General features: G+C 46.9%; 2 protein-coding genes and 1 pseudogene across 4 annotated transcripts in view; 1 reads left to right on the top strand and 2 right to left on the bottom strand.

Moving 5' to 3' along the window:
• LOC147905803 (Transducin/WD40 repeat-like superfamily protein) overlaps positions 1-26,339 on the top strand; it is a 375,013-nt gene that overhangs the window by 294,046 nt on the left and 54,628 nt on the right. The gene's annotated exons all lie outside the window — the stretch shown is intronic.
• Positions 1-26,339, bottom strand: part of LOC147905804 (pentatricopeptide repeat-containing protein At1g06140, mitochondrial-like) — a 191,239-nt pseudogene that overhangs the window by 124,275 nt on the left and 40,625 nt on the right. The window lies entirely within an intron of this gene.
• Positions 1-26,339, bottom strand: part of LCB1 (long-chain base1) — a 71,887-nt gene that overhangs the window by 40,154 nt on the left and 5,394 nt on the right. The window contains exons 3-4 of the mRNA XM_087374714.1: positions 6,749-6,882; positions 6,431-6,522 (exon numbers count right to left, since the gene is read on the bottom strand). Coding sequence (XP_087230840.1) covers positions 6,431-6,522; positions 6,749-6,882 — 226 coding nt within the window. The remainder of the gene's footprint in view (positions 1-6,430; positions 6,523-6,748; positions 6,883-26,339) is intronic.

Genomic DNA, 26,339 nt, shown 5'->3' on the forward strand with positions numbered 1-26,339 from the left:
GACAGGGTCAAAACACAACTTTTCTTTCAGCCCTTCAAAAGCTGCAATTTCTTTGGAAGTCCAGCAAAAAGATACTCCCTTCTTCTACAAAGCATGCAAACGTGAAGCAATCTCAACAAAGTAATGAATAAATATCCTGTAGTGCGGGCACAACCCAAGAAAGCTCCATACTTCGTGGATGTTCCTGAGTGGTGGCCAACTCTTGATTGCTTCAACCTTCGTTGGATCCATCCGAACTCTATCCTTGGATATAACATGCCCAAGAAGGTGAATTTTCAGCATGAAAAATCCACTTTTCGCTTATGTTCTCTCCACTCTTCAAACACAACCGCCAAATGCTTTCAATGCTCTTCCTCATTTTTGGAGAAAACAATGATGTCATCGAACAATGTGCCCACAAAAGACCTGTGTTCTCTAAAAATCATGTCCATTTCATTCGGTTAAAGGTGGCGGGAGCATTAGTTAAACCAAATGGCATGACAAGATATTCATAAAGCCCAAAAGTGGTCCTAAAAGCTGTCTTGTGCACAGCTTCCAGTCGAATGCGGATCTGATGATATCCGCTCTTCAAGTCAATGCGGCTGATAATGGAAGACACCACAAGTGTGTCCAGAATGTCATCAATCCGAGGAATGGGAAACCTATTCTTGACCATGATCTTGTTAAGTGCTTGGTAGTCGATGCACATCCGCCAAGATCCATCCTTCTTTTGCACCAACAATACAGGGAAAAAATGGACCGCATCAGCCCTTTTTGCAGCAATTCATTTACCTCGCTCAATATTTCTTCCCGTTGGGCTGCGCTGACTCTGTACGGGAGCATATTCGGAGGGCAACTACCTGGCATGATATCTATAGCATGGTCTTCAGGCCTCTCAGGCGGGAGTTCCCTTGGTAAAGACTCAAGAAAACAATCTTGAAATTGAAACAAGAAATCTGTCCGTTCTTTATCCATACCAAAAAGAGGCAGCTGATCATCTTCTCTCTCTTTTTCTTTTGCAAAAATCAAATACGCAGAAATATGCTTTCTCATTAGTGAAGTAATTGCAAAAGCAGATACAACCGCAATGGACTCTCCTTTGAGTTTTACATCAGCACATGAGTCTTTCCCCTATGAGTCATGGTAACTGTTTTATTGAAAGTAACCACAATAGCTTGAAGACGATGACACCATGGAATGCCCAAAAGTACGTCACAACCGTTCACAGAGAGAATGTAAAATTCTTCGGTATCAACATAGCTCAAGATATCCAGAAGGAGCTTCCCAATGATCGGAGTGATGGATGTACTGAGCCCTGTAGCAATCATGTGTGCCTATGCAAGTGAACCAATCTCCTCAGGGCGTATACCCAACTTTCCTGCTAGCTCAGGAGAAATAAATTTTGCCTTAGCACCTGGATCGAAGAAAAATAGAGCGGTCTGATCACGAATTTTGCCCCAAGCTCTACGAAGCTCCATATCATCCTCTTGTTTCTTAACAGTGATCATGTCAGGTACAAGGCCGGCAGATGGCTTTTGCTTCTTGCTCTTCGGATCAGCTTTGGGTTCCGTCTTATGTTCATCTCTATCCTCCGATGTTTCTCCTCTTCCGTCAACCTGATAGGCCGTGACCTGAGAACACGCCGTTGTCCTGCAACCAAAGTAGCTTTCGAGGGTCTACCAAATCTGTCCTTCCGTTTGAAGTCCTCCTTCCTTTTGAACTCTTCTCTTTTTTTGAACTCTTCTGTTTGGCTGCCCTTAAAGCCACTGGTCTTGCCTTGGAGCAAAGCATAAGCTGTATTGGCATTCTCAATCAACTAATTTCCTTTGGCAATCCACAACAATATTTCTCTACCTGCTCAGACAAAGGAACACCTCCTAGTTCGCAACAGGACTTCCCAAATTTTCATGTTATATTCCTCCAAATTACGGCAATTCTTTGCATCCAGCTTATGCCAAGCCGTCATGATAACTTCAAATGCGGTGGTCACCCACGCAGCTGAAAAGACCTGCTTAAACTCCACCCATGTGGTCGATGCTCTCCCCTGCAAGAGAAGATTTGTCCACCATTGCAAAGCATTTCCCTTCAAGAAAGTGGCGGCTTTCCAAATTTTTCAAAAAGGGAAACTTCCAAGCATCCCCATGCCTTGCTCAGGCTGTCCGACCATCGCCTGAAACACTGAACCTCCTCCAAAATAACCTGTGGGCATAGAAGATGGAGGGAAATTCTGTTGTACCGAACCGTAAAACGGATAGCTCTGGGATTTCCAACCGTACCTGATGCAAGAGGCATTGCGCCAACTTGCAGAGTCTTCTTCTTCTTCTTCTTCTTCTTCTTCTTCTCGGGCTTCAAAGGTGCATTCACCAATTCAGCAAAGCGTGGATTCTGCATCAATTGCACAAAAGTTTGAGCGGTTTCCTACAAGTGTGCCCTGAACTGTTCATCTACATTAGGCTCCTCAACCTCTTCCTCTTCATGACGAGAACCCTTAGTGGCATGCTCAAATTGAACGGGCTGTTCATCATCTTCCTCCCACCATGCAATATAACCCAAAGACTCCAATTTCTCCTCAGCATCCGTCTATGTGCCATGGCTGAAGAATTTCTTGGCTGCAAATTTATTACAGCAACCAGTATTTCATGTCCTGACCCATACAGAACCACGGGCTCACCCTCTTGAAGAAGATGCCGATGACCAGGGCAACGGAACCACTGTAACCGGCCTTCGGGATCTCCATAGGGAAGTGAACAGATAACAACCAGAAAATACTTAATTTACAGCCACTTAGAACTTTCCACAGCAAACCAAATCAACTTAGAACACAACACCCGAGGGCTAGATCACCCTTGTCTTGCACCCCTTTGGAATATCTCGCTCCACTTTCTCAGAGAGTCTCAACCCTCACGTGGGGCTAGAGCCCCTTACCTATAGTGCACCTCTCCCCCAAGTTTCTTGGAGCTGCCCTCCAGCCTTGAGGGACCCTTGGAGTCTCTACAAACAATTAGTCCTCCTTGGAGCTGCCATCTCTCTCTCTCTCTCTTCGCTCTTTTGGAGATGTGTTCATGCTCTCTTTTTCTATAGGCACTCCAGCCAAGTTGCAGCTGGTTTCCACAGCCCCCTTTGTTGAGTTTTACAGTCATTTGCAGTCCGAATTCTCTGCTTAGTTGCAGCCAGTTGAACCAGCTTTCATGTTCAGTTTTGCATCCATTTGGCAATCAGTTGCAGCCAAGTTCTCATGCTCAAGCCAACCACTCCTTTGATTGCAGCCAACATATGCCCAGTATGGTGCCACATTTGTGCTCAGTTTGCAACCATGGTTAAGCACTGTTACCAGCAAGTCTTCTGCTCTAAATGTTAGAAATTACCCAATAGAGGGTACGCATAGCGGAAGACTGATAGTATTGCCCTACAGGTCACACAGTGTGCGTGTGGGGTGTGGAATCACAAACTTCTTAACTTATGTGCATAGATGTGCAAGCCAATAAATAGACAATGCTCAGAGACAAATATAGAAGCAACTCTTTATATTTCTGTCCGTCCACAAAGAAGGACAGGATACAACACCAACAGGTTCTCCTACTAGATGCCAAACACTTCTAGATCTCTGAGCCCACATGCTCCACACCTCGAGCATATGTAGACTCTCTGTCTAGATCCCTTCCACCTTGCTGTCCGGAAGCCAGCCTAGGTGGGCAGCACCTCTAGCTCAGTCTGCAGCTTCTCCTAGGTCACCTTGTCCTCCTGAATGTAGGCCTAAGGCTTCCCCTTTGCTGCTCCTGTCTGCTGTCCTGAGGGTTGCTCCAAGTGATGAGATATGAGGGCCTGGAAGCACTCCTTTTATAGGCCCAAGAGCCTGGCCAGCCAACCGACCCAGCAGCCCTAGAAAGGGCCAACTGCTGGTCGGTTCAGCCCCCTGCCCCTGGCCGACCAAAACCGACCCCCTTGGGGCCAACCTGCTGACCAGGCCGGGGGGTATGCCAGCCCATTTGCTGGCCTCTGCTCCCCCACCTTGCCACGTGGCCCTGCGCCACTGTTCGCCTCCATGTGAGGCCTGTTGCAGCCTGCTGCGCTGGCCCACCATGTGCTTCTAGCAGGCACCTATGAGCCCTGCATGTCTCGCCTCCTGCCAGGTTACTTTCCAGGCCCCAAAGCGCTGCTGTTCCTGCTGATGTCACTGCGCCTTGTCCAGGGCTTGCTGCAGGTCGAGATCCTGCCCGCAACCCTTGCCATCCAGGTCGCCTATTACATGACTGCATCCCGCCATGAAGGCGCCTTGAGCTGCCTCTGTCAGGCCCTTCACTGGCACCTGGGTACCATGCTTCTGTGCTTAGGTTCACCCCCCCCATGCTCTCATCATATGGGGGCTTATAGATGGGGAGATGACCGTTCCAACACTAAATGCATCCATTCTTATGCTGGGAAGTCTATAAATATGAGTTGTGGGCTCAATCGGCATGGACTCGTTTGGATAGTGGGACCTCAGGCCTATGCCTGCTCTAGCCTAGTACCTTGACTGCTTTGATCACCTCAGCCTCGGGGAGTGATCCTTTATACAGGATCTACGGCTAGGTGGTGAGCTTGTTAGATCCCCCTATTCGGTCTTTCTAATCTATGGCCTTTTTGAAGGCCTTGGCATCATAGAAAAACCTGGATTACACCCAAGCTTGGGCCCAGCTAACCCTCGCTTTGGGTGCCCGTTTCAATATCACCACAGAGTGCCAAAATAGTGACATCTACAATTTAGTTCAAATTATAACAAACATATTGTCATGGCACAACTGTAGCTTGCCAAAAGAATGGCGCCTAAGACTGCACATGATTTCTAATTCTATTGAGACCAGCTGCTTGCCATGAAGGCGCCTTGAGCTGCCTCTGCCAGGCCCTTCACTGCCACCTGGGTACCATGCTTTTGTGCTTAGGTTCACCCCCCCCCATGCTCTCCTCATATGGGGGCTTACAGATGGGGAGGTGACCATTCCAACACTAAATGCATCCATTCTTATGCTGGGCATTCTTATGCTGGGAAGTCTATAAATATGGGTTGTGGGCTCAATCGGCATGGACTCATTTGGATAGTGGGACCTCAGGCCTATGCCTGCTCTAGCCTAGTACCTTGACTGCTTGGCTCACCTCAGCCTCGGGGAGTGATCCTTTATACGGGATCTACGGCTAGGTGGTGAGCTTGTTAGATCCCCCAATTCGATCTTTCTAATCTATTGCCTTTTTGAAGGTCTTGGCATCAGAGAAAAACCTGGATTACACCCAAGCTTGGGCCCAGCTAACCCTCGCTTTGGGTGCCCGTTTCAATATCACCACAAAGTGCCAAAATAGTGACATCTACAATTTAGTTCAAATTATAACAAACATATTGTCATGGCACAACTGTAGCTTGCCAAAAGAATGGCGCCTAAGACTGCAAATGATTTATAATTCTATTGAGACCAGCTGCTTGCTTGTTAGGCCACAGCTCCAGCTAGAATAACTGAATATGTGAAACAACGCAAAATCACATCAACATGCTTCCTTTCAGATAATTTTCTTGTCAAACTAACTTATATCTAAACACGTCAGCCGTATACAAACTGAGATGCCCCAAAACAGATGCTCCTGAACCAAGCCGAGACAAACAAGAGGAAAGTACCCTTTCATGCAAGACTATATAGTACCATTCAGCCATAAGACTCAGCAACAGTCTTATGATCTGTAGCCATGTTCCTACATTGAAGAACTCCAATAAATGCAAAAGACTGCACACTTGTTGAAATACAGAAAGAAATACAACTACAAAGCACACATAACATCAATAAAAGAGAGTGAAACCAAAACCACCAGCAATTTCTGACCTTTCTGCTAGTTGCTGATGAGCATACTCAAGATCAGCCATTCATTTTATTGATTTCAGACAGATGTCAAAAACAAACCAGTTTTCATTGAGCATAGAATCCCACTACTTGGCCTCAAATATCTCTTGCACGGACGTGTCTTAAATTTTGAAATATGGCAGACTTCCTAGTTGCAGCATCCCAAATTGGTCTACACAGAGCTTTGCAGGCACTTAGCTCCCAGCCAATCCATGCACAAGTAAGCAGCTGTCTATCCTAGATCAGAAAATACACAAATGCACGACTCAAAAGAAGATTGCTTGCCTCCAGACATTGTGCCCTTGCAAAACCAATAAGAACCATTTTATGCACATGAACTGCATCTTGGCACCTAGACTTTTGTGAGAGCTGCAGACGTATAGATATGCTAGCCATGTAAATGCACCTTTGTGAGCACGGTGTTCCAGTAATAGAATTAGATTTTGACAATCCAAGGTAGTGTTGATTCATCCTCTGGAACACCTGTCTGATCTTAGCTACTGGTATGAAACATATTAAGTCACAGATGCATGCAAGGAGTATCACCTGATTGACAGCTCAAAAGGCATGTAATTTCGTCATACATATACCTTTCTAAAACTGGAGTTTCATGTTCCATCTCCTTTGTCAATGGGGGATGAAGCGGTTCAGGCACCCATTCATCACATAGTTGGTCAATTTCCTGCAGCCAGCCGAAATGCAGCATAAAATAGAATCTACTAATTAGAAATTACTGCAGTTTGTAAATACATCAAAGTTGTTTATAAAATGCCACGGGGTTCATGTTTTATGTTCACAAGCTGCATATATTGTATGTCATCTAAAGCCATGAATTTTAAATAACACATACATGGGGAATCTATCCAAAAGGTAGGAGGGAAATATAGCAAAAAAAGCAAATTTCTCACCTGCTTTGCTAAAGGACGCTTTTGAGGCTGATAACTCTTTTGCAACAATAAAAAGAGAATTGTAACCACTAATAATGCCTCCACAAAGAAGTGGCCTGCAGCCTCCAACGAAGGTAACCTCAGACCCAGCACACCTACACCACGTGTTGAAAGAACAGCCAAAAGTTTTAGGGAAAGTTCCAACGAAAAATGCTAAAAAGTAAGCAACATCAACATCTCTGGAAGCAATTCAAACATTCCATGATCTAGCATTTTCCCTGGAGATGAACCTGCCCAAAAATTTGAATGGCGGCATATCCTGCCTTTAGATACTAAAATGCAGAGAGTTGTGTTTTATTCCAGATTTGGAAATTCGAGGGGCGGTTTGTTGTAAAATCCCTTGAGTGCTATATTTTGTAGAAACACAGATACTGGCCAATAAAGTATTAGCTTCCCTCCTCTATGTCCTATCATGGTGTGCATATAATCACCCAATTAGAAGGCAATTAAAACTGGTAAATGATAAGCTGGAAAAAACATTGAAAAACAAGATGCCCAAAACAACTGTGGCTGCAAAGGGCACATCCCTTGAGAAAACTCCCTCTGATCCAAAGCCCAATTGGGTCAGTATCAATTGAGTAAAGGGCACCAACTATTGCTGTAAGAAAAGTTGTTGGGGTGAAAGATAAAAAACAGTGTAGAGGTTAAAACAAATCAATTTGGGGGGAGAAATATAGAACAAAATCTTCTTGAACATCCCTTTTCATATTTCAAAGCTCAAAAATGACAATTTGTTCCATAAGTGAGCAAAATCAAGATAAGTTTTTTGTTTGTTTGTCTGCATATTTTGGGATTAAAGGTGTTGTTTTAAGTGGAAATCCTTGATATGGACCAAAGCCTCCCAAAAATTAAAAAATCCCTTCCTATTGATTAGTTTGGGAGAGGAAGAGAGGGGATTAAATCGATGAAGAAGGTAAGCCATTTCCTTTTTGGCACAGGAACCACCTTCGCTTTCTCACCCGCAGCCCCCAGTCCCTTTGCCTCTCCCTTTCCGCCCCTCCCGCAGCTCGCTCCCCCCTCAGCTGTGCAGCTCCCCCCCCCCCAATTCTATCTCCAGATCATTCCCATGCACAAATCAATCCACAGAACACCCCCCAGCCCCGAACTCATGGGAGTGCGGAGAGATGAGATCCCACGTCATATGCAAGCTTCTATCAGAGGGGAAGCCACCCATCCCCATCACGGACCAGGCAACCTGAGACACATACGCCACATCGCTCTATGATGCTCTAGCCCAGGCACCACCTTATATGTCCTTGCCCAAGCCCACCACATCCACCTTGTTTACCACATGGAATGTGCAGGCCGCATTACGCCAACTCCATAACAAAAGAGCACTTCACACATGGACAAGATGTTGGAAATTGGGGTCCATTGTCCAACCTATAAGCCCCCACATGAGGAGAGCACAAGGACATGGTACCAAGATAGAAATGGGGGATTTGAGAGCCTTCTGTGTCTGCATCAAGTTCAGATGTCACATGGGTAGATCTAGGTGGAAGGGATCATCCACATGGCTGCCACAATGTCCACTGTTGGAGGTGGGCAACAAGGACAGCAGAGAGAGCTGTCATAGAAATACGATGATGTTGGCACCAGCTTGGAGTAGAAGAAACCATGCTTGGACAGGTCGGCTGGGCTGTAAGGGTAAGGTTAGCAGGCTGCAGACAGAGTTGCACACCCACGCAGCATGCAGTAGTAGTTCTGATCGGGGCAGGCTGTGATCATGCAGCAGACAGACAGAGACATCAACGCTGCCACACGGCCGGGGCAGGCTGTGATCATGCAGCAGACAGGTGGAGACATCAAGGCTGCCACACAGCTGAAAGGCACCTGTTTTAGAGCGGGTCTCTGAGCAGGGCGGACCGGTTTGTAGACTGGTCGACCAGTCTACAAACTGGTCAAACCCTTCCCTGGGTCTCCAGCTCTATATAAAGACCCCAATCCCTTGTTCGTTCTATCCAGTCATTTCAGGTGTTGTCTCTCACAATAAACTGTCTAGGAGTGCAGCAAGGAGGTCACCATTCACAGTTGGTGAGCCAGAGAATGTGCAGCAGACAGGCAGTAGTAGTTCTGATCAGGGCAGGCTGTGATCATGCAGCAGACAGGCAGAGACATCAACGCTGTACGTGGCCAGGGCAGGCTGTGATCATGCAGCAGACAGGCGGAGACATCAAGGCTGCCACGCAGCTGATAGGCACCTGTTTTAGAGCGGGTCTCTGAGCAGGGCGAGCCGGTTTGTAGACTGGTCGGCCAGTCTACAAACTGGTCGAACCCTTTGCTGGGTCTCCAGCTCTATATAAAGACCCCAATCCCTTGTTCGTTCTATCCAGTCATTTCAGGTGGTCTCTCACAATAAACTGTCTAGGAGTACAGCAAGGAGGTCAACGTTCACAGTTGGTGAGCCAGAGAATGTGCAGCAGTCTGCAACAAGAAAGGATGCAGAAGCATTACGAGTTCACACAAGAAGCAGCCCTTACCTCTAAGAGAGTCCTTGGTGCATACCTATGGCCAGTAGGAGAGCACACATGTACGGAAGAGCACTGTTCAAGGAACCAGCACTACACTAGGTCACTAAAGCTCATTGAGAAGCACGTAGCCAAAAGAGTGCAAGGACGGAAGTTTTGGATTCATTATATATGACTGTATTAAACCAGCCCGGGGGGTGAAATTGTTTTGTTTTCCCGTAGGTTTACTACTTTAATTAGACCACATTTTTGCGCGTACTATGTTTTGTAGTGTTTTGTATTGTTTTAGTAGTGCAAAAAGGGGGCTCACTGAACTGTTGTTCCATTTAAAAAGGGGCTCACTGTACTGTTGTTCCCGCGGGAGTTGTATCTCAAGTTTATGGATCGAAATCCTGACATTTCAATTGGGTAGAGGAGCTTTGAGCATTGTAAGCCTTGGTACGTCAAGAAACTCAAAGATAGGAATGTTTGTTGTTGCAAAACACATAGAGCAAAGTCGATCGGACAGAAGATCCCAGTTTTGTATGCTTGGCTATCTCTACCTGCGAGCTGCACCAGCCCCCCTACCCTCTCCCCCGCGCTGCCTGTGGTAGCTCCTGCTCTTGCTCCGGCTTAGTACCCGCGACCTTGAAAGGGATGTTGTGCACCCGCGACCCCTTCATGAGATTCGTCGCCACAACCGTACGTGTTGCCACCACCATACAAGCGCCAAGCAGCCGGGGGCTACATGCCTGCGTGCAGGCGTCCTCTCAAGCCCGTGGCCTAGCTCCCTGGCGCGCGACCCGTGACCTTGAGCAGCATCTCCATCAGCACTAGTAGCTCGGTACTTATCCCGAATAACAAAGCTGCCCTCAGCTCTCTAGGGGCTAGTCCACGTTCAAGTCTCCAAGTGCCACTTAGCTCGATGTGAAGCAACCTTGAGCACACAACACACCCACAGCTCGTTGTGGATCATCCAGTCCTCCCTTTGGCGTTCTTCGACCTCAAACTCCACCTTCATCAACCAAAGGAGGCACCTCCCGCTTGTGTGTATAGTTTTTTGGTCTAGGGACTGGCATTGTACTTCATTTCCTTCCCCCAGTAGCTTGACCAGCCCCCTCAAGAAGGAGATTTGAAGCTGCTCCCAAGCTCGTGGAAAGCTTCTTTGTGGCTTCTTTGTGGCTAGCTCTTCCTCGAGGCAGCTTACTTGTACAGTTCATTTTTCCTCGAGGCAGCTTTGGGGTCCTTATTTAGCCGGCTTCTTCTTCCTCTCCCAGGCGCTCTTTGCTTTTCTCTTCCTCTCCTTCCCTTCCCGCCTTTTGCAAGTGTTGCAGCTTTTTGCTTATTGCTAGTGACTTAGACATTGGTGGCGACCTTTGGTTTGGCCAGAGAGTCTCTATGGCAGCACCCACGCCTCCCCCAACTGTCAAAGTTCTTCCATCACCAACGGATAAGCAACAGGTACAGCCAGCAGTGAATCTCTTACAGGCCAAGGCTGTTATAGGCAGGATAGTAGGCCTCACTATCTCGAGGAGATTGGATCCAAGCCAGCCTAGCACTAGATGGTGACCACATTCGGAAGGTCGCTATCTATGGACGCGGTGTCTTCCTCCTACAGCTAGGCACCTCGGATACCGCTCAGACTCTTGTTGAGCATAGCCCTATCCTCCTCGGATCCCATTTTGTTTACCTCATCCCTTGGTATCATGGCTTCACGGTAAAGGACATGGACTCAACTCACCATGTTCCCCGCTTCCCACTGACGCTCCAATTCCCGAAACTTCCGAGGGAATACATGTCCATCCTTTCTTCCATTGGATGAGCGTTTGGCACAGTTTTGGAGTACCCAACAAAGTCGGAGGCGGCAGTGGTGGAAGATGATGGGGTTGCTCGACTTAGATTCGTGGTAGAGAGCCCGAATACCCTCCCAGACGTGATTCTCTTGGAGACTTTGCAGGAGGGTACTCTTCGTCAGCTGATGGAGGTCTCAAGCTTACCAAGCCAGTGTTTGAGACGTAGACAGATGGGGCACTTAGCTCGAGATTGCACACAAGGCAAGCACCGGACTCATCCCTCCCCCCAAGAGACACAGGGACAGCGTAGCGATATAAGAGAGGAGGGGACTCGGAGCCCGCCTAGGCGGACGCAGCAAGAGTCTCAGAGACAGCAGCCAGAGTCTCAAACCCCTGGGTAGAACCTTCGGAGGGTAGATGGACTACGGTGGGGAAAAAGAAAAGGAGCAAGTGGGCCAAAAAGAATCAATGACATCGTGCCAACCGTAGGAGGCGAGCACAGATAGCTACGCAGTCACAGGGAGATCCGATTGGAGGCATAAAGGTATCACGTGATCCGGAGAGGGAGACATCGACCTCAGGACTTCCCTCGGGCCTCTCCGAAGGAGAGATTGCTCGTCCACCACAGTACCCCCACCGCAGCCAGAGCCAGTGCCAGAGACTCCCAGAGCACCAGGGCCCACAGCCTCGCGGGCCCACCCCCCTCCGAGCTTTGAGGAGGAGCCTCAGAGGACACAGGCGCCTCCACTGCAGCACCTTTTCAGGGGACAATAGCAGACTCCACAGAGCCTTCTTCTCCCCCTCCCGTGGACCTGCCAGCCTCCTCTTTGTAGCCCACTCCAGTGCCTCCCCCTCTCGAGCTGCCTCGGCCTGCTCCTTCCCCAGTGATTACCCTTACTAGCCACCCTTCTCCGCCAACCCCCTCCCCTTCACCTCAATTAGCTGCAGCCTCTTCCTCGAGCACCTCGTCAGGCGCACCAGCTAACCCCGTTGTCGCGAGCACAGCAAAGGCCAAGGCTCCCACATTGACCTCTCCTCAGCAACAAGTTCCACACTCTGGGGTCATGTTGATGCGTGCTAGGAGACCGCTGCCGCTTGAGTTCTGGTGGTTGGGACCTTGGAACTATTTCAAGATTCCAGATCGTTACCCCATGCCCTTGGAGTTGACCATTCTGGTCCTGCAGCCCCGTAAAGGGGGGATCAGTGCAGTAGGATCATGCACCCACCCAGTTTGGATCCTCCATTTTGCCTCCATAGGGGTGGAGAAGTGGACACCATAGCTCTTCAACGCGATGATGGAGCACCAGACATACCAAATGATGGATACGTGGATGGGCCCTCAGGGCATGGACCTCTGGCTCACTCACGGAGGTTCTGCATAGTTCCATATTGGCTTCCCTCCAGCGAAGCCAACGTCAGGCCTGGCTGTAGCAGTGATCCGCCTGCCAACGGAGACGGCTCTCTCACAACCTCACTACTAGACCCTTCACCAGTGCACTGACCTCTTCAACGTAGATGTCTCCTTCAAGCAGTACTGGGCACACAAGGTTGGGCACACAAGGTAGGGATCGAGCCAATGGCGACGTTCCGTCCGCACACGGACACAAATTACTCTCCCTCCAAATCTCCGACAAAGTCGTTGAAGTTAGGTTTCTTAGAGCAGGCTCCCACGCACAGGCAAGCCTTGTTCACTGCCGCCTCTTCCCCATGGGTTTGACCATGGTGAGCTGGAATGCACATGGCCTTCATGATCGTGCGCGCAGTCAGCCGCAATATCTGATTCTCCGTCAGGAACTGCAACGGGCTCTAGTAGATGGACCAATTGACTTTCTCTTGATTCAAGAACACATGTTTTTCGCAGTAGGACATCTCCCTGGAAGGGGTCCAGAGGCTTGGTCCCCAACAGCCGGCAAGAGCGGAGGGGTCTGCATCTCAACATCCCAGACGGTAGCCGCAAACATTTTTACACAAGGCGAGCTCATTCCCAGCCACGCGGTGTGGATGGGCATCCAAGTGGGAGAGGCTTAGAAAGGTGTCTTGAGCGCGTACACACCCGCTTACAGATAGCACCACCTGGCTTTCTCGCGACAACTCACGGATTGCCTCCAAGAGGTGGACTCATGGATTGTTGGAGGGGACTTCAATAATCTTGAGTTCCTGGAGGACAAGTAGGGAGGAGCCTCTTTTGCAGAGATGCCATCAGGGGAGAGGAGTACTTGGGAGCAGTTCATATTTGCGATCCACGGCCGCCGGGACCCTTGGCGGGAGCCTGAGTTTTCTAGGACCCTGGGCAACCTACGCTACTCCTTCGACCAACAGAGGCAGGATGGGCTATTGGAGCAAGCACCATGATGTCCAACCATTCTCCAGTGGTTTTGCATGTAGAGCAGCCCCGTCGCAAGTCTCCAAAAAGGGGTTCGTATATCATATGTTCTCTTCCCAGAGGTGGATGTTCAATAGTTGATAGCAGATCTCTGGAGAGAGCAAACCCGAGGAGGGATGGGCGGCTTGGGTGGCTGAGAGGATTCAGCGTAGCAATCGGGAGCTCCAGATTCAAGCACCCTCAGACGGAGAGCGGCTCTTCAAAAGCGGGAGAGAGCCCTTTGTAGAGACCTTGCATCTATCGAGAGACTCAAGGAGCAAGATCCGGGATCCCAATGGCTAAGGGATCGCTCGGAGTGTGCACACTTGGAGCTACAAGATTTGGAGGTTCATAGAGCAGAGTTCTCATACCATTCTTTTCAGGCCAAGTGGGTCTAGCTGGGAGATAGGATGACCCATCAGTTCTTCCAGGCCGCTAGACCACGGTCCACAGGAGCCCAACTTCAACAGCTTCGAGTCCCTTAGGGACACAAGCGCTCGGACCCGCAGGAGATCCTTGAGTTGACTACAACCTTCTACAGTTAGCTTTTTCAATCAAAGGAGGTATCGCCCACCACCATCCTGGCTAGAGAGGCAGTATCGGAGTAGGTTTCTTTAGCAGTTTCGCAGGGCCTTAACAGACGGCTAGAAGCTCCTTTCACGGATGATGAGTTGTGGGAGGCGCTTCCAGCCCAGAAGTGCCCTGGCGAGGATGGCCTAACCCCGACCTTTTTTCGATGCTTCTGGGAGCATGTTTCCACCCCTTTCAGACTAGCCCGTCAGGAGATCTTCAACTCAGGAGCACTCCCACACTCCTTGAGCAAAGGTTGGATATGCTTGCTTCGAAGGGGGGCGTTAGATCAAACATTCGACAGTGAAGGCCGATTATCCTTCTGGCACAACTTAAAAGATCTTGGCTAAGGTCTTGAGTCTACGTCAGAGATCCCATCTCCCAAATATCATTCGCAAGACGCAGACCGGTTCTGTCCAAGAGGAAGCATCCTGGATAACATCTTCTCCTTCAGGGAGGCAGTGGACTAGGCCAGAGAGGAGGAGTAACCACTTGCCGTTTCCCCTTCTCGATTTCAAGAAGGCATATGCTATGCGGGCAGCTCCAACCAAATGATTATTGGGGGCCACACAGGCGAGGCCTTCCCTCTCTCCCGCTCATTGAGGCAGGGCTGCCCGTTGGCCGCTTATCTTTTCATTTTTGTTGCAGAGGCCATAGGTTACTTTCTGCGCTCCCAGGCTCTTGGTTTTACAGGGATCCGGCTTCCAATCAGATAGGAGGAGGAGCTCCTTGACTCCGAGTTCACAGATGACATAGCGCTCTATGTAAAGGGCTCTGCGGCCAACTTGGAGAGGATCAGAGGGGTCTTAGCCATTTATTGTGAGGCTTTCGGAGCTCGCATAAATTGGACCAAATCCATTGGTTTCTTCACAGGCTCGGAGGTCATTCAAGAGGTTCAAGATTGGGGAGCTGATTTTCGCTTTCGTTGGATCCTGAGAGGAGTGACGGCACGTTGCCTGGGCCTACCAGGTAGGCATTGACATCTCGGCAGAACAACACTTTAGCCGTAAGCAGAAGCTCTTATATTAGAGGTTTGTCAAACTCTCGCTTGCGGGTCGTGCACTAGTGGTGAACCAGGTAAGAATGGCACTAGTGCGGTGGCATTAGATCCATTCTCCAAAATAAGTGAGGAAACAAAGTTGAAACTTGAAATAAAAAATATATTTTAAAATTTCACGAACAGATATAGCAATAAAAAAATAGGAATACTTACATCCCGATTTTGGCGATCTGCATGACCTTTCACAAGTCTTGGGGCTGGCTTATTTGGTTGCCCAAATGCAGTCCATTGGGACTCCAAATGTTGCAAGATATCAATATATGGCTGGTTCTTTAGGACTGTTTGAGCCTCCATGTTAGCCATCAATGATATCTTGCAGCTCACACCAACCGGAGCAGCATTGACAACAATCTGTGAATTCCTCCTTGTATAGAAGCTCTTTCTTACATCAAACACTTCTCCTTGCGGTGTAGTTTCTATGAAAAATTTTGTTGCAAGTATTGAGTGCCGCCGGGTAGCAAGAATCCAATAATTACATTCCTCAATATTCTCTACCTCATCCTTGTGCATTAGAGTGTTTGAGTGCATGTGGAATGGCATGAGACATGCCCATGTTGCTGGGTGTTTTGACATAGTAGCAAATCCGTGGACCAATTCATTTACATAGGAAAGAGTGAAGGTTCTATACACATATTGGCTTGGTGCTTTATGGCAATTCACAACTGGACTCGACACCTTGAACTCAGGCCCAAATTGGAAGTACTCTGCATAATCCATAAATCGTGACAAGCTAGTGCTCTTCTTCTCAAATTTTTCAATTTTCTCTTGAATTGCTTTATAATCAATATTCTTCAAAGCTTTCTCGTGTGACACTATTCTATTTTCTATTCTAGACACATTTCCATAAATCGTGACAAGCTAGTGCTCTTCTTCTCAAATTTTTCAATTTTCTCTTGAATTGCTTTATAATCAATATTCTTCAAAGCTTTCTCGTGTGACACTATTCTATTTTCTATTCTAGACACATTTCTCTGGACTAGCTTGTCACGATTTATGGTCCCAGAGAAATGTGTCTAGAATAGAAAATAGAATAGTGTCACACGAGAAAGCTTTGAAGAATATTGATTATAAAGCAATTCAAGAGAAAATTGAAAAATTTGAGAAGAAGAGCACTAGCTTGTCACGATTTATGGATTATGCAGAGTACTTCCAATTTGGGCCTGAGTTCAAGGTGTCGAGTCCACTTGTGAATTGCCATAAAGCACCAAGCCAATATGTGTATAGAACCTTCACTCTTTCCTATGTAAATGAATTGGTCCACGGATTTGCTACTATGTCAAAACACCCAGCAACATGCGCATGTCTCATGCCATTCCACATGCACTAGAGAAGAAAATAATGTAGGAATGTAATTATTGGATTCTTGCTAGCCAACACTCAATACTTGCAGCAAAATTTTTCGAAGAAACTACACCACAAGGAGAAGTGTTTGATGTAAGGAAGAGATTCTATACAAGGAGGAATTCACAGATTGTTGTCAATGCTCCGATCGGTGTGAGCTGCAAGGTATCATTGATGGCTAACATGGAGGCTCAAACAGTCCTAAAAAACCAGCCATATATTGATACCTTGCAACATTTGAAGTCCCAATGGACTGCATTTTGGGCAACCAAATAAGCCAGCCCCAAGACTTGTGAAAGGTCATGCAGATCGCCAAAATAGGAATGTAAGTATTCCTACTTTTTTATTGCTATATTTGTTCATGAACTTTTCAAATATATTTTTTATTTCAAGTTTCAAGTTTGTTTCCTCACTTATTTTAAAGAATGGATCTAATGCCACCGCACTAGTGCCATTCTTACTCTACTCTTGGCAGACTGTGATCTTGTCACCACAATGTAAATATCCTGAGTCAAAGTACAGTTGACCATTTATCTGATCATAATTAAAGAGTTTTCATATGTGTTAATTACGGTTAAAGAGTTCTTTTAATTGGTCAAAGAAGTGACTACGGTCAAAGGTACTTGAATCTGATCAAGTAAGCCTGACTTCGGTCGGGGAGACTTGGTTTATTACCAAGAGGGTTAACTGCGGTTAACCAGAGAACCACAAAGCTGACTACGATTAGAGAGTGTTGACTTCGGTCAACGAGACTTGGCATACGCCAAGAGGGTTAACTACGGTTAACCAAGATGTGCCAACTTCGGTTGGAGAGTTGTGCCAACTTCGGGTGGAGAGACTTGACTATAATTAAGGTGCCTCGACCCTTGGTCAAAGCCCCTTAATTATGATCAAGAGCGTTGACTTCGGTCAATCAAAAAATAAATATATATTTTTATATTTGTTATGTGTGCACATGTGTTCAGTGGGGACGCCCACCGTGACTAGAATTAGTCCACAGTGTGTTATTTGGATGCAAAGCGCTAACAATTAATGGGTGCCATGGTGATGCGCTTTAATTAATTGTTGCAAGTACTAGGAAGAGTTATTTTCCTAAGCGCAATGGAGCCTAACAAGAGTCTAGGAGGCGGTTCGTGTGACCAAGTGCTTCGAAGAATCCAGAGTTGCCCTTAGTGGCATGTAATTAGGAAAGTAATGTAGAGTTTGACAAGTGGCTTGTTGCCAAGAAAGAGAGCCTAAGAGCTCATTTAATGATTCATTCACGTTTGGATTTTGTATGAACAACTTCCACGCTGAACTCATGTACTCCATTTTTCTCTCTGATGAATAAAAACCTTCGAGGGGATCCAACCCGACGATTGTCCTGGGCCCTAGTGTATCTATTGAGAGAGGGAGAGAGCGAGAGCAAATGAGAGTGTCTTTGCTGTCTTTTACGAGGAAGTTTACAGATCTTGCCAGAGACGCAGGGGGGACTTGGCATTATTGACCCAAAGATGCAGAGCAAGGCCCTCTTGGGCCAACTGGTTGTGAGAGGCCTTACTCCGTGTGCGAAACCCTGGAAGTTGCTACTCCAGCGGGGGCTTCTTGGGAGCACACCTTGCACTAGGGGATAGTGGTAGCAGTCCTACAAGTGGATCTTCTCCGAGGCTCCGCTTATAGGGAAGCCTCCCCGTTGATGCGAGGTCTCTACACAGTGTGGCAAAGACAGGAGGACTCATACGAACTAGGCCGTCTTGCAGAGAGGAGTTTGAGAGGCAGCCTCTCATCTGGTACCCAGATGTCAGAGACTTGGAGGGACGCATGCTGGGCAACAGACTCATATCGGATGGGCACAGTGGGATAGGGGACCAGCCAGATCCTTTGGGACTTGGAGACGACTTCCTAAAGAGACAGAGGCCCATAGTCACGCCCTCTCTTACCTCCGAGGAGCAGGTATCAAGATGTAGGAGATTGAGGAGGCGATCCCAGACTCCTGGTGGGAGCGACTTCGGAACCCTTGGACCCCCACTGCTGGTCAGATCAGTTCTTGCGAACAAGGGTACCGCTAGGGATACGCTTTTTTCGAGAGTCTCTTGGTTCCCCCCAGTCTCGGTTCTATCGAGTGGGACCAGAAGGCTCATTACAGAGATGGAGGAGGAGATAGAGGTGGACCTGGAGTGGGTCGCTTGGGCAGGATTTGGTACCTCGATCCCTCTAGACCCCAGAGGGAGCAGTATGGCGCCTTTGGATTTGGGAGGTTAGACTCTTATGTGACATTCAGTGGGACCCAGGAGAGTGGTTTTGGCACACCCGTATAGGACACTCGGACCGGATAGAGGTCTCCTTCTCATATACCACTCGCATCGGCCATCGTCTAAAACTGGAGGCAGCAACATAGCCCCCTTCGAGGGAGCGACACTCGCTAGAGCAAGATGTCCCAAGAGCGGTCATAGGCCGATTTTCACCCCGTATTTGGACAAGTTAGTGCCCGCGGAAGATCCCTTACTTCTTCAAGCTGTTGGCGCAGGGTCTGCCCATCAACCCCTGGCTAGAGCAGATGCGGGTTGTAGGGAGGGAGTTTTGGAAACCATCCCGCACTATTTCTGAGGCTGCCACGCTGCACAGCGGATCTGGTTGACGACCCTCAGGATTGTTGCTAGCATACAAATGATGAGCAAGGATTTCACGTGGGGGATTGTGGCCTAGCTCACGGAGGGGGAGGCCACGCCTTTGCGATCGACCCTGTCACGCCGGCTTACAGGATACATGGACAGCAGGTTTCCCAGATTGAGATCCATGATGCAGTTCAGCCCACCCGTTCACGCCTACCAGCTCTCCCGGAGGATGGTGTTTGGGAGACCGTCTCTAGCATCATTGCCTAGAACGTATGGGTGGTCAGATTCAGCAAGGTGATGGAGTGCCAGTCGATCCCTCCGACGGCTACTCTAGTAGCCATCTGGCAGGATATTATCTTCACATGCAGGCCATTTGGGAGCGCGGTACTCCAAGCTCGAGAGCGACTGTCGAGAGGCAGGAGCTCTTCTTGCCAGACATGGCCGGTAGGAGTTTTCTACACCCTTTCTGCGAGGGGTATTAGTTGGGCATATAGACCACCAGCATGGTTGCTAGCTCCTGTTTCGGACTCTCTATAGGCGATGAACCGTGAGATCCGGAAACAGATGGTTGTTCTTGTAGCTAACAACCGTTTCTTTTCTTGGTTTTAATCAACAGCTCTTGTTGGAAGCTGGTTGTATGGTTTTTTCAAGCATTAATAGAATTTACTTCTCATGCCAAAAAAAATAGTAGGAGGAGGAGCAAAGTTTGAGCTCACCACAGAGCATCCAGGGCAATGGATTGCTATGGGTTTTTAAATTCTTTGGTGAAGCTTGTTTAACTCAGATTTCTGCAATATATTCTCGGGCATTTTGTGAACTGTTCTACCCCTGTCTCTCTCTCTTGAGTTTGGGCTCTATCTTGTGGAGACATAAGGCCAAAAGTTTTGAATTACGCATTCCCTGCTCCTCTCATAGCTTATTCCATTGCACACACCTTAGCCATCTACTATACCACTACGTGGAAAAACTAGCCACAAAGAGTAGGTTTTTTTCCAACACACGGGTCTTGGCCGTGATCTAGCCCAGAAGTTCAAATACTGTCTGCCAGGGCTTCGCTCTCGCTTGGAATACTACCACCGTAGTACCGAAACACCAAGCAACGGCTCCCATGGATACTTGGAACTACCGCAATCTCATGGTGGCCAAGAGTGCATACTAAAGATAGATCAATACCTTCACAGAGGCACGGGGGCAATGGCCTTTGGGATAGGTTAGGTTCCCGAGACAGCACTCTACGCTATACCATTCTTAAAGACTGGATAATCTAATGAGGAAATTACCTTATACAAAACATCATTTAATATTTCAGCATTCTAATGAACAGAAATTTCATGTTGCAATTTAAAAGATGGAGATAATAACATTCATCACTACGATATCTCTCTCTTAAGTTTGGTGTTTTGTGAGTTCTATCTTATGGACACATAAAGTCAAAAGCTTTGAATTACAGCATTCCCTACTCCTCTCATTGGTTCTTCCATTGCACACATCTTAACCATCTACTGTACCACTGTGTGGGAAAAGTAGCCACAAAGACTAGGTTTTTGTAACACGAGCCTTGGCTCAGATCATAGCACAGTTTAATTGCTATATGCCACGGCTTCCCTCTCGCTTGGAGTACCACCACCATAGTGACAAAACACAAAGTAGGGGTTCCCATTGGTACTTGGAACTACCGCAATCTCAAGATTGGCCACACATAAGCCAAGATATACCGGTCTATACTAGAGAGAGATCGATATCTTCACAGAGGCACAAGGTTAATAGGCTTTGGGATAGGCTAGGTTCCAGAGACAGCACTCTACTCTACATCATTATTCATAGACTAGATAATCTGCTAAGGAAGTTACCTTATACAAACATCATTGAATATTTCAACATCTAATGAACAAAAATTTAATCTTGCAATTTGAAGATGGAGACAAATGACATTCATCAATGTGTATCTCAAAACACATGTAAAAATCTCATACCCCCAATCTAGATTCATTCCATTAATTTATGCCGCAATCACACAAAAAAAGGTAAAGTCTCCTTATCATGATCATGTACAAAGACTTAGCATCGACCTTTAAAGTCTCTTTCGCATCGTTGAACCAAATTATATCATATCTATAAGTTCATTGTATGAAAAGATAAAATCTCCTTACAATCTTGGATCTGCAACTATTCAGCTAGAGACCATATACAATCCATGCGCGGCCACACGATCAAATGGCCATCGATGATTTGCGTAGACGCCAAAAATGCATCGTGGGATCTCTATAATCATCCAATGGCCTGCGATCAACGCCTTTTTATGGCAATTAGATCTTACAAAGATCTAATGGTTATTAGCCAACCCGCCTTGTGGAAGTCACCCGCCATCAACGAGCATTAACGGAAGACAGTAGCTCCCCATAGCCATTGGATCATGTATGATCCAATGGATCATATTGATCCACTAAATTCCATTTACCCTTTAACATGTAATTCGATTTACATAAAGTGGGACCATTTTCTCCACCAATGAGGAGGAAGGAGAAATCCTCCATGTTTTTAATGCTCCAACCTCCTCATTGGCCTAGAGGTTAATCCAAATTCTTAAGGGCCTAATGCAAGAGGCCCTTTATGAGTCCAAAGTTCCCCTAATGGCATCGCCATGTTCTCGCTTGCCATGACCACCACCAAAAAGTTCCACATTGTGTCTTATGAGCTTGCGGTGGACGGGTTCACACCTGGGCTACGCACTCAAAACACACACAAAGCCGAGAAATTTTCTTTCAAAATTCAAAAGGCCTCTTTTCAATGGGACTTCATCCTCACACCATTATTAGAATGCGACATGATACTGCAGATCTAGTGGTTCCGTTCCTTCAAGATTGTTGAAGCATTACTTGAACGGTATTTCTCTGATTTCCCACATCCAAGTAGCCCGAGCTGTTCGCAAAGGTGTAATGTGCGGACTAGTGTAAGTCCACTGCCAACTGAATTCAATGCAGCCAGCTCCTCGTTTGGGGCAGGCCATGGCTGATCTCATCCAAGATTTTCAAGATATCATGCTCCGGGACGAATCCACCACCATAGCTTCCGCCTCACAAACCCGAGGATCATCGCATTGAGTTAGTCCTAGACTCTACCCCTCCCAGTAAGTTTCTATATCAATTATCTAAATCTTGTTAGAAATGCCCAACAGAGGGTACACGTAGCGGAAGACTTATAGTAATGCCCAGGAGCTCACACAGTGTGCGGTGTGGGTGTGGAATCACAAACTTCTTTACTTATGTGCATTCAATAGGTGTGCAGACTCATCAATAGACAATGAACCAAACCAGATAGAGAAACCACCAAATAATATATTTCCGTCCACAACTATGGACACAATACAAAAGAGACAGATCCAGAGTCCCACCAATGGTGTGGTCCTCTGATCTTACCACAAAAGTCCTCCTCCTATCTGCTGGCTATCTCTAGACTAGAGTCCGCGTGCTCCACCTTGAGCGTGAGTAGACTTTCCGTCTAGAATGATCTTCTCCACCTTGCTGTCTGGAAACCAGTCTAGGTGGGCAGCTTCCTGCAAGCTAAGTCTGCAGCACAAGATACTTCTTTCTCCTCCTGACTGTAGGCCCAAAGGTAGCCCTGCTGCTGCTCCTTCTGCTGGTGGAATTGCTGCTCCAGATGATGCTGAAATGAGGCCTGAATGGCCCCCTTATATAGCCCTCAAGGGCCTGGCCAAAAAACCGACCCAGTCTGTACAAAAACCGACCCAGTCTGTATGAAAACCGACCAGACTGCTTGGGAAAAACTGCCCTTAAAGGGCTCACAATTCAGGCCTTTTATGGCCCAAACTTCCAGGGCTTTTGGCCCTCCATTCAAGGCAAATATGCAGCCTATAAAAGGCCTGCCACCTCCCCACTGCCAGTCACATTCCTTGCTGCAGATCTGAGCCTGCTCTCCCTGCCATGTCTGCGCCTCTGCAAACAGTGCGCCTCCATGTCCTAGATCCTCCGCAATCTGTCCCAGACTGTCTTGCTTCTGCTCCGTACTTTCCTGGCCCTGTGTCCTGCCCTTAACAGTCCTAGATGTGCTGCCCACATGCCAGCCATGATGCTGTCTATGTGGCAGCCCCTTTCTCTCATTTCCTGTTGGGTACTGCCCTAGGTCTCCCTCCCCCATGCTCTCCTCATATGGGGGCTTACAGATGGGGAGGTGACCTTTCCAACAAATCTATGGAGGCAACAGCTCACTCAGTTATTATGTACTCGATTTATCCAGCCGTCCTTATCGCCTTTTGAGGCTCCAATTTTATTTGTCCAGAAAAAGGATAAGTCAGCACGATTATGGGTCGACTACAAGGCACTCGATAAAATTACGAGCAGCAATAAGTTTCCAATGTCCCGCATAGAGTACATCTTAAAGCGCTTGAACGGTGCAAATATTTTTCTCCGATAGACCTTAAGAGCGGTTATCATCAGGTCCGAATATTTGACGCGGACATCCCAAAGACAACGTTCAGGACAAAGAGAGCTCATTACAAGTTTGTGGATGTTCTCGCTGAGCATATAACAGTGTGCCTATTCATCGTTTTAGATGATATCTTGATCTTCTCAACCACGCACTTAAGGGATGTGCGAAAAGCTCTCCAGCTTCTATGCAACAATTAATTATATTTAAATGCCAGAAAGAGTGAGTTCAAACTGATAGAAATCCTGTATCTGGGTTATATCATCAACGCCGATGGCATTCGCTTGGACCTCGAAAAGGCTCAAGCAATCACAAGCTGGACAATCCCCACGACAGCTCAAGAGATTCGATCTTTTGTAGGGCTTTGTTAGGTCTACAACTCTCACATGCCCAATTTCTCCACCACATCAGCACCCTTAACAGATCTACTAAAAGGGATTAAGACACGCAGGCAAAAGATTTCTATCAAAGCGCAACTTTGCAAGCCTTCCACGATCTGCAATGGTTCGCCACTACAGCTCCTATTATGACAATAGCATCTTGAGATGATCCATTCTTGGTCATCACAAATGCAAGCAATGTGGCCATCCGGGATAGTTTTCGCCAAAAAGAAAGACCTGTGGCATACTACAGCAGAAAGCTCAATGATGCTAAAAAGAATTGCTCGGTCTAAGACAAATAATTACTCAGCGTGATCTAAGCATTGAAGCACTGGAAGCCATTCCTTTATGGACGGACTTTCACGGTCAAAACAAACCATCAAGCCTTACAATGGCTTCAGACAATGCCCAGCTCCCAATGGAGTGATCGCGATCTCGATGGAGTCAAATATTTCAACAATTTGAGGGCATTATCAAATGTCCCTAGCAAGCGAAAGACCTTGATTCTATGAAAACATAGTACGCGGATTCAACAGAGTTAGGCACTCAATATCAACTTGCCACAAACTTTGCTCCTGGCCATTACTCAATCCAAGATGGGTGGCTATTCTACAAGCATAGACTTTGTGTGCTCAAAACAAGCGACAAGTTCTTCTCCATAATGCCCATGACGCCCTCACAGATGGCCATAGAGGCATCAATAGCACATTGGAGAAACTAAAGCGCTACTTTAACTGGCCGAAAATGCGGAAGGATTTGTATAGTTATGTGCAACGATGTTAAATATGCCAAAAAAGTATAGAGGTGTCCAATCAAAAGGCAGCAGGCTTTGCTTCAGCACTTACCGATCCCAAAAGGTCCTTTTCATGACATCACAATGGATTTTGTGGGACCCCTTTCGACATCTGCAAGTACGCGAAACACTCATTTTGTATGCTTATTTTGTGCAAACAAACGGCTAGCACAGAAGACGTAGCTTGCTTATTTATCAAGTATTGGTATCCGATTGGAGGATTGCCATGGACCATTACTATGGACACGGATTCCAAATTCACCTCGCATCTCAGGAGAGCCTTGATCGAAAACTTTCGTACCAAGCTCCAAATGTCCAATGCATTCGATCCACAAATTGACGGGCAATCAGAGGCATGTAATCAATTGGCATTTGACATACTAAAATCTTATTGTCATGATGCTCAGTTAAAGTTGGAGTAATACAATTGGTATCTAATTGGGGATTCCAAATTCACCTCACATCTCTGGAGAGCCTTGTTCGAAAACTTTCGTACCAAGCTCCAGATGTCCAATGCATTCCATCCACAAATTGACCGGCAATCAGAGGCATGTAATCAATCGGCATTTGACATACAAAAGTCTTATTGTCATAATGCTCAGTTAAAGTGGGAGTAATACGATTGGTATCTGATTGGAGGATTGCCATGGACCATTACTATGGACAGGAATTCCAAATTCACCTCGCATCTCTAGAGAGCCTTGTTCGAAAACTTTCGTACCAAGCTCCAGATGTCCAATGCATTCCATCCACAAATTGACGGGCAATCAGAGGTATGTAATCAATTGGCATTTGACATCCTAAATCTTATTGTCATGATGCTCAGTTAAAGAGAGAGTAATACCTTCCGCTCATACAGGCCATACTGAATACTCTAAAAATACAAAAACCTCATGATAGTCACTTAACAATAAACACCATCACACATAGCAAGCACTAGCAACTATGACATCCCCACTAAACATATGCTCTCACACATACAAATCCACACACCCACACATACTTGAGCATCCATTTATACAAAGCCTTCGTATTGAGTTTCTATAAACTCGGCCATGACGAAGGCTAGCACTAAAGGAGAAAGCTAATCAAAAAGTAGTCCAAAATCTCTTCATTCAAGCTACAACTGCTTGTGAAGATTAAACGATTTCATTTTAGTCTCTCCTATACTAAACAATACATATTCATCGAGCATTATCGTACATTGTATGAAGCAGCTTTTGGCAAGAGGTTTTCTTCACTCCTGACCAATCTCTCGAAGCCAATAAAACTACGGAATCTATGGCAGAGATTACAGAGTCAGTTACATACCGCTTCGCCAAAGCACAAGCAACGTACACGCAGCAAGCCCATCAGGACATCAATGATAAAGAGGGTGATTGGGTTTACCTGTAGATTATTAAGCAAGCGATGCCCCAAGCTCTCCTTCAGAAGTTTTGGACCATTTGCCATCATTAAGAAGATCAACGACATCTACATGAAGTTGCGGTTGCCAGATACTTGGACAATGCATAACATCTTTCACGCCTCATGTTTGAAGCCTTAAATTGGCCCAGCACTCAGTGATGTCACAGATGAGCAACAACCTAAAGTGATCGATGAGGCAAAAGTTATAGAGCCAGAGCATTGAAAGTTTTTTCCAAGAGTTCAAACAGATATTGGCGGACTACTTGGAGGCCATGCATTTACCGCCAAGTAAGGATGGAATGTCACATGCACCCCTACACTTGGGTGCAAGGTGACAACTAGCTACATTGACAAGTACTAGT

The sequence above is a fragment of the Dipteris shenzhenensis genome, chromosome 1 (assembly GCF_047967505.1).
Source record: "Dipteris shenzhenensis isolate YYH24624 ecotype China chromosome 1, Dip_SZ_1.0, whole genome shotgun sequence".
In the NCBI taxonomy this organism is placed as follows: Eukaryota; Viridiplantae; Streptophyta; class Polypodiopsida; order Gleicheniales; family Dipteridaceae; genus Dipteris; species Dipteris shenzhenensis.